The sequence below is a fragment of the Cryptotermes secundus genome, unplaced genomic scaffold (genome assembly GCF_002891405.2).
Source record: "Cryptotermes secundus unplaced genomic scaffold, Csec_1.0 scaffold715, whole genome shotgun sequence".
Taxonomy (NCBI): Eukaryota; Metazoa; Arthropoda; class Insecta; order Blattodea; family Kalotermitidae; genus Cryptotermes; species Cryptotermes secundus.
In genome coordinates, this window is record NW_019724597.1 from 234,486 (window position 1) to 242,900 (window position 8,415).

Genomic DNA, 8,415 nt, shown 5'->3' on the forward strand with positions numbered 1-8,415 from the left:
AAAAAAAAAACATTACGTCAGCTGCTACCGTCTCGCAATGAAACTGTAACCACAGCCTCTCCCCGCGTGCACAAAAATGGACAGTTCTAGCAAGACAGTCTGTACATGATGTTCTAAACCTGACGGAGGGTGCGACAGGAAGCGTCTCCTGTCGCCGTTTTTATCAATAAAACATACATTTCTTGTCCAGCCGATAAATGAAGGAAAGGATGGACGTGCTGGCACCGATAGAAGTGGGGTGGGGTGGGGTGGGGCTGGAGGGCAGCCAGAAATTTGCCACATCCACAGACTTTTTCGGGGCAAAAGAAAAACAAAATTCAGAAAAGGCGATAAATGCACCAAATATTAAATCCTCTGTGATGAACACTCCAGGGCGATCAGTGAACTCAGCCTCTTACATGAGTACAGAGGGACCATCTCCGAGGATTTAAAGCAGCCGGAGAGTGAAGCTCTTCCCTTAACCTACATTTAGCGTCGAAGTTACGAATGTTTGGGAGCTACACCTCCATCAACAGAGTCTTTGTCTTGGTGCTTAATTACGCACAGGGACAACTTTACTGCAACAGGGGTTCGACGAGATAGGCCTCTCGGTTCTGTTATCAGGAAGTCGCAGAGTTTTCTCTCCTCTGCTTGGCGTTCATTAGATTATTGGATTTACTCGCATTTCTTTACAGTTACGGTCAATTATAACAGCTCACACGCTCAACTCCTCCTGAACAACGTCTGTCTGACGAATCTCTCACTAATCTCGGACTGATCTCTACTCCCTTGAATTCGAGTCCAGTCTAGTCGCGTCTTATGTTACGACCACCGGTCAGTCGGCCAATCTGTCTTCGAATAAAACACCCATCTGGGGCTTACGATCAGATTTTTATTACTGTCAGACAGTGGTGTGTTCGTTGATGTGTTGTGTTCTTTGTAACGAGAGTATGGGTCTGTCGTTTACAATTTATGGTGGCCCTCGCCAGAGCAGTCATTCTCGGGTCAGAGTCCAGCGGGACATGCAGACATAACCTTAACTTAATTTCTTCCTTGGGTTAAACGACAAGTAACAAGGCCATTACACCATGAATTAAAACAGACATACTGTGCTGGATCCTCGTGAATGTCGAAGAATTTTACTTCTTCCTGTCTACGGGATGACATGCACTCAGAAGCGCTGCAGGTTTCTCCTCTCTTTCTCATTTCTACTGCAAGAAGTAATACAAAAATTATAACAATATCCGGTACTCTTAGAACTCCTTCATATTCTACAGGCAATCTTTGGGCTAAACAGAAAGTTCCAAAACATACTGTGACGTGGATGGCGGAACGGGAAGTGGGGGTCAAGTGAACTATGCGTTTTATCGAGTGACGTCACGTACTCCCATCCTATCATTACGCAACGCTCGGTAAGCACCCCTCCTCGCGAGGCTGTGACGTCAAGCAACAGGCGACTCCGTGCAGTGACTACTGCTAGGCAATGCGTAGGTACAAACACCTGACAACGGTACCTGATATTTTGCCGAGCAGCAAGGTGTTCTCTGTTGTCCGTGTCCAGCCTGAATAAGGAGCAGCGAACACTATAGTGACTAGACTATTGTGGTAGCGAATACTACTAGAAATTGGGCAACATCTGCTGTACTAAGCATGGATTTACAGAGACCTTGTATATATTGTACACAGAAATAGAAATTAAGATTAAATTTGTAAATATACCTAAATACTGACAATGGATTTACTAGACTGACAAAAGACAGACCAGACCTCTCGCCAGGATAGGACAGGACAGGACAGGACAGGACAGGACAGGACAGGACAGTAACTTTTATATAAAGAAAAAACAAACCTGGCCATAAGCCCCAGTCGGGGCTCGACACCAAGACAGACAGACTGACCGACCGTCAGTCGCAATGTGACTTTGACTTTGATTCAGGAGTAGTGAGGATTGAGCCAGTTACGAAAAGTGAGTAACGATTAACCAATCTGTTTCAATCTAGCAGTCGCCGAGTCGGGTTTTGTCGANTTCAAAGATCTAAATACATGGTAAATCTTGTGCAGTACAGCAGGAAGCTGGCATTCTAGCTTAACCAGAAAAGAATCTAGGAAAAATAACTCCTGAAGAAAATGTACAGAAAGCAAACTTATTTTATGAAAATGATGAGTTCTCTCAGATGTGCCTATGAAGGAAGAATATGTATCAGTCAAAATTACAGGCTAAAATCAAATTCATGTACAGAATCGACTATTGTTTGTTAACCTCAAATGATGATAAAGGTATGAGTATGAAGAATCTTCCTGGGAGTAAAGAACACCCGATGTGTAATGCCAACAATCTCGCTTCCATCTGTGAGCTGACTGTCTAGAAAATGTGGGAGCATAGACGTCTCACAACCCTATGGGTATCCACCGCCTGTTATAGGGATAGCTTTACCTTTTATCAGAATTACGCAATCTGTCATATGCTAGTTTTTGGCTTGTGAAAATATGAGCAAGTTATTTCATTTCATTATATATGACTGTCATTCACTACACTTTTGAAGCAACTGTGTTTTCTTTTGTGAAGTGTAGCAAAATAATAAATCAGGAATAGCTAAATCTTTACTTCCCCTTCATAGCATTCCATGAATGGTCTGTCACGATCTGCTATATTCTTTTAATGGGGGCACACATTAGCGTAGTTGGGTGAGGCACTATGCTACAAGCCGAAAAGTCGCTGGTTCAACCCCCAGTGACATCACTGGATTTTGCAATTTATCTAATCCTTCCAGCTGCTATATGACCCTGGGGACGACTCAGCCTCTTAACAGAATGAGAACCAGGAATCTTCCTGGTGGTAAAGGGCGGCCAGCACATAAGGCTGACAACCTCACCATCATCTGTGAGCTGATTGTCTAAAAAATGTGGCAGCCTCAACATCTCACAACCCTATGGACCTCCATGGCCTGTCACAGGGACATCTTTACCTTCTTACCTTTATTCTTTTATGAGCTGTTCCATAAACATGGACGGTTCTTCACTCACTGAAAAGAAGAAATTGCAAACCCCTGATCCTCCCTCATTTCCGTATGCAACATCTTCCTACAAAAAATATTGTAAGACAGATGTGAGTGTCATACTGGTGGGTGAGTACTACTGGAAAGAACCGCTAACATATTTATCCTGTGTCTCGTGTATCATACCTAATGTGTCTCATCTTTGGCTGATAACCCATTTAAGTTTCTTGCAATCTTATGGTGTTTTATGATATAAAAAAATTTCAAACAAGACTATAACCACAGTGCATGCACATGCGGACACACACACACACATATATACAATTCTAAAAGATACAAATATGTACAGCTTCAGAATATGGTGACAAGTGCACTTGAAGTACTTGCTCCAAAAAGTACCACTTTTAAGTCCAGATGTTTTCTTCTTGGCTGTGAGAGACAATTGTAACAGCAACTGGATGGACACTGAAATTGTGTCACACATGATGTGGTGAATTTTGCTGGGCTATAGTGAAACATTAACCTCACATAATCAAAATGAAACTAACCTAACCAAACCAAGTGACTGCATATTTCAGAATGTACAACCACATTCCAGCTTCACGTTCCTCACCCTTCTCCTTTCTGCAAATGTTTGGCTCAGTGATCTATAAAAAAAAAAAAGAAGGTAAAGCTATCCCTGTAACAGGCCATGGATGCCCATAAAGTTGTGAGACACTGAAGCTCCCACATTTTCTAGACAGTCAGCACACAGATGGCAGTGAGGTTGTCAGCCTTACATTCTGGCTGCCCTTTACCCCCAGGAATATTCCTGGTACTCATTTCTGTTACAGCCTGAGTTGACACCAGGGCCACAGTGTGGATGAAAAGATTAGGTCCACTGAAGAATCCAATGATCTCATTGGGAATTAAACCTTGTACCCCCCTTTAAATTGACCTACATTTACAAAGTCAGTTATACAGATTACATAAATAACTAACTGTACAATTATATTACCAACCATTCACTCATTTCCATGTATAATGCAACTTCACACTGTTCACAATCTCTCCTTTATTTTAGAAAGCCTTTAAAATCACATTCAACTGCAACATGTTTTGGCCTTATATGGCCACCTTCAGGCAACTGTTCACCAATTGAAACTGCCGCACTGCACCAATCTGTATGCCAGTGCATCCCATGCTATTGCATATTGTCATTTGCACTAAAATGTGTTTGTGTGAGCACAAATACTCTCTTTTCTCTCCACTTTATTTTTTCATTTTGTAGCATCCATGTTGTGCTCCCTTTGTGTGTAGTTCACCTTAGTTGGTCATGTGTCCCTTGTATTGATCAGTCTGCTTGTTGGGGTATTATTGTAAGGCTCAAAGAATTGTGTTTGCCTACCAGATTTTGGTAGAGCCTGCTGTAACCTCAGAATATACCAGCAGAGATGCTCATACCAGTGCATTCTCAAGATGTGGAAACCTGAAATCCTTGGCTATAACACACTTCAGTGGCTGTGTGAAAAGCTGCCATGTGACAACAAGAATGATCCAAAGTACATCCATTTTAAAAAGAAGGGCTTCATGTCCAGTATTCCTCTGCTCATGCTCTGGGGTTTTCCTAATTTGGAACCATCACCTGTGTTGAGCCAGTACTTCCAGCATGCAGTTAGTCTTGGCTTTGAAACAATGCCAGGCTACACTTACTGTAGAAAACTTCTGAGGCAGGGAATAGAAGATTCTGGTTGTGTGGACAATGGGAAGCTTGTGTTTGGAGATAGTCCACTTGCAGGAGTTACTGAGAACAATAAACATGGAAATAAGCACAGAGCAACAGAGGATCCTGAAAATATAGTGGGACTGAAGCCTAAGAAAAGAATTTGCAATATTCCACGGGAACCTTATGCCAGTAATAGGACGACTCAGAACTTGCCAACTTCTTCAGTATTCCCGTTACACCAATGGTTTAATTGGCAGAAAATCATACCTCTCAATCCTGAAAAGCAGGTAAAGAATCGAGTAATATTAAACTGTAAGCTGCCTACTAATATGCCAGTCAACTATCAACAAGTGGTGCCCGTGCAATGTGTGTCAAATTGTGTGATACAGAAATTCACAGAATTTTTGCTAGTGTCAGAACCAACAAAACCTTGGCAGTAAACAGCTAATACACCATCATTCAATAACCCCACACAGGCCATGTTGGAGATTGTGTCGAAAATGAGACAGAAAGCATCAACACCTGCTACCCATCAACATGGAATGTGTTGGGCGAGAATGCCAGTTTGACCCCCAAAGGAGGTACACATAACAATTCCTGGAGACTGCAGGTGGCAGAAGCAGGCTACAGAGATGCATGCACATAAATGGACAATGTGTCTTGAGATGAGCAGCGCTAACGAGGAAGCAGCTGGAGTAGGGCAGATCAAGACCAGGTCTAGGTCCAGCAGGAATTTAAGTGACACACCAACCAACCGAAGTTAGCTATGAGATGGTAGCTGACAGCAACAAATTGAACACAGAAGCTACCAGGAAAAGACTATAACAGATGGAGACTTAGTCTGTACTTGATTTGCAACATGTGCAGATTAGCAACAGCATTATAAGTACTTTTAGCCACAGATCTGTAAGAGTTCAATAAATCCAATTACCAATCCAAAGCCCATCTAAAGTCACTAAAATCATGAAAACTGGTGTTGGAAGTGGACATACAGTCCTCACAGGCTATACAGTATTACAATATTGTGCACCAGCTGTATTGGATACCATTCATGAAATACCCACTGCTGCAAGAAACAGAACACAAGAAAAAAGAACACTATGACATGCAACAAATCATTTTACACCACTTTAAATTATTTTAACAGGCACCAATTTCTTTTAATAAAATCTGTAGACAGCACAGTACGCTTAAGGTTGGCAAAAATATAATATACCCAGATCTTTAAGAAGTAAATATTGTGGAATTATACAGCATATTTCACTTATCTATTTATTATGTATGTGTATTAAGATGAAGAAAATTCAGCCATAATTGAAACAAGTTTTCTGCGAGGAATACTTCCAAATTGTTAAAGTTTGCATCCATTAAGAGGGTGCCTTCTTTGAAAAGACATCCATTTAACTTATAAACGTGTAGAGTTGCAGATTTTAAGACAATAGCTCTTACTCCATTTCTCGATTTCCTGTCACAAAGACTGGATTTTCAGAACTGTATTGGTTGCTATAATGTTTCCGTTCATCTAATAGGAAATAAGGACTTCAATATCCCGGCCCGTGACATGTTAGATGGTTTATAACTGTCCATAAATCGTCAGCAGTTCAAGTAAAGATGCGGCACTTACAACGCTTACAACTCTCATGATGACATTCACGGTTCCAATTCTGTGACTATGAATTTTTTTCACGATGACACATTTTTTTTAAAGTCCTAAACGTAGTTCAAAATTGAAGACATTGTATTTAGTGCTCCGTGGTTGTAAGTCAGTAAACAGGCTGCCATCTAATTTGTAACAAACTTTAAGTTCTGCATTATCAATAACATAATTAACTTGTGAAACGAAGCACAGGTTAGAGTTAGCCACATCGTGCATCCTACTTTTAACAATACTGCATACCTTGTATAGAATTTCACTTTGTTCTTCTTCATTACAAATTCGACAAAATACACAGTTTTCTTTTTTTTGTGTCATAATCAGCGCCAGTACAATTAATACAATACTGACCGACAAACCCATTCACTACTTGTGCTACTGACAGCTCTCGTTTACTACCGGAACCGGATACTGTTCGGGAAGAAATGGAACGTAGTGGGCGATACTAAGGAGCGTAAGGAAATTACACGCCACTAAAGTCGTAAATTGTAAATGCAGTCGAAATGATAGAAGACGTTTCTGATGATTACTATTTAGAGCTGTGTGATACACCTATTCGTTTTGAATCTGTTAGCAAGGTTACAAATGTATTTTTTGATGATTCTAATAAACAGGTAACCACATTGCAAATGCATTGAAGGTAACGAAACGATTGATTAGGCATTAGCTTATGTATATGCAGCTATATACGTAAATATGTTGCGGTTTTGTTCCTTAGGTATTTGCAGTCCGTTCAGGTGGTGTTACTGGAGTGGTTGTCAAAGGCCCTACAGAGCAAATGACAACAAGTTTCTGCATGGAAGACAAGGGACCTGTTATGTCAATCAAATTTTCTCCAGATCAACAAGTTTTGGCAATCCAAAGGACCAAGACTTCAGTGGTTGTTATTTTTATTGTTCTTCCTTTTAAGCAGTTAATATCTGTCGGTTACACAGCGAAATATTAGAATGATGTCTGAAATATAGTTTCTTGGACATCTATAAAGGAAATTTTGTTTAGCATAATGCCATTAACCCTCTGCAGTTTGATCACAAATTATCTTCATGAATTTGTTATTGAAAAGTTGTTCTGCCTTCCCTTACCTGTCCAGGCATGACTTTGGCATTCAGATTGTTCACTTTATATCTCTGGGCAGAATAACTGTTTCACCATTGTAGGCAGATAATGTCTAGGTTAAGGTGGTCTGCTGTGTGGTTTGTGGCATGACTTCTTTATGTAACTTCCAGTTCTAATTTTAATTTGAATGAATTTTACATTACAAATCTTGTTATTGTGTTGTTTATTTAGGGCTTTATTGGTGAATAATGTTCTTGGAAGTATAATTTGCCATCATTTTTTTGTTTTTGTTGATTACACCATACTATGGTGAGGTAAATTTCTGTTGCAATCTCTGTCTTCAGAATAAAGTTCATGAGTTTACCATGGGATTTTTGGTCTGATTTATGTGTTGTGGCTGTTGGATCTAGACCAATGGGAGATGGCATTTAGGAACAAGACCCATGTTAGGTTCAGTAGGGTGGGGGTGTGTCTGAGGATGAAACCCTGTATCTCTCTATATGTGTGGCTATTGGATGTGTACATATACCACAATCATGCAGTCATCTCCAGAGCAGTGTGCACAGAACTACAAGAGTAGTAAGGATCCTGGAATAGTTGTAACATGGTCATATTGTTCCCAGATATATATGTTCGACTATTTATTAACATTAATCTATTTCAACCGTCTTACAGTGCATACATTTATTCGCCTTACTCTTCTCTCTTGCACTACATGTTTCAGCACAAAAGTGCCATCTTCAGGTGCTTTTCGATGTACATCAAACTACTTCATTGCATGCCCTGTTGTCTTTATACTAAAATATATATTCGTCATATACCCACACACACATACCCAGCAGGCCCAGCAGTATAACACACACAGTCACAGGAGCAAGACACAACACAAAGCACAATACACACACGAAAGTAGGAAGAATACTCCGATAGAAGAAGATAGGTGTGACTCGCGTATTGAGATACGACATAAGGATGACAAATCCTGAACAGTTTTAATATTTTTAATATTTAAAATTTATCAATAT

General features: G+C 40.3%; 2 protein-coding genes across 4 annotated transcripts in view; one reads left to right on the forward strand and one right to left on the reverse strand.

Annotated features, from left to right (window-relative positions):
* The window catches only part of LOC111862409 (histidine triad nucleotide-binding protein 3), an 18,787-nt gene extending 12,049 nt beyond the window's left edge, over positions 1 to 6,738 (reverse strand). The window contains exons 1-2 of one of the 2 annotated variants that reach the window (XM_023847780.2): positions 6,578 to 6,738; positions 4,668 to 4,758 (exon numbers count right to left, since the gene is read on the reverse strand). In XM_023847780.2, the coding sequence (XP_023703548.1) occupies positions 4,668 to 4,758; positions 6,578 to 6,609 (123 nt within the window). In that variant the 5' untranslated portion in view covers positions 6,610 to 6,738. The remainder of the gene's footprint in view (positions 1 to 4,667; positions 4,759 to 6,577) is intronic. The other variant, XM_023847781.2, reaches the window with a different exon arrangement.
* Positions 6,739 to 6,748: 10 nt separating this feature from the next.
* LOC111862408 (regulator of MON1-CCZ1 complex) overlaps positions 6,749 to 8,415 on the forward strand; it is a 35,311-nt gene continuing 33,644 nt past the window's right edge. For both annotated transcript variants that reach the window (XM_023847777.1, XM_023847779.1), the window contains exons 1-2: positions 6,749 to 6,948; positions 7,053 to 7,214. In XM_023847777.1, the coding sequence (XP_023703545.1) occupies positions 6,838 to 6,948; positions 7,053 to 7,214 (273 nt within the window). In that variant the 5' untranslated portion in view covers positions 6,749 to 6,837. The remainder of the gene's footprint in view (positions 6,949 to 7,052; positions 7,215 to 8,415) is intronic.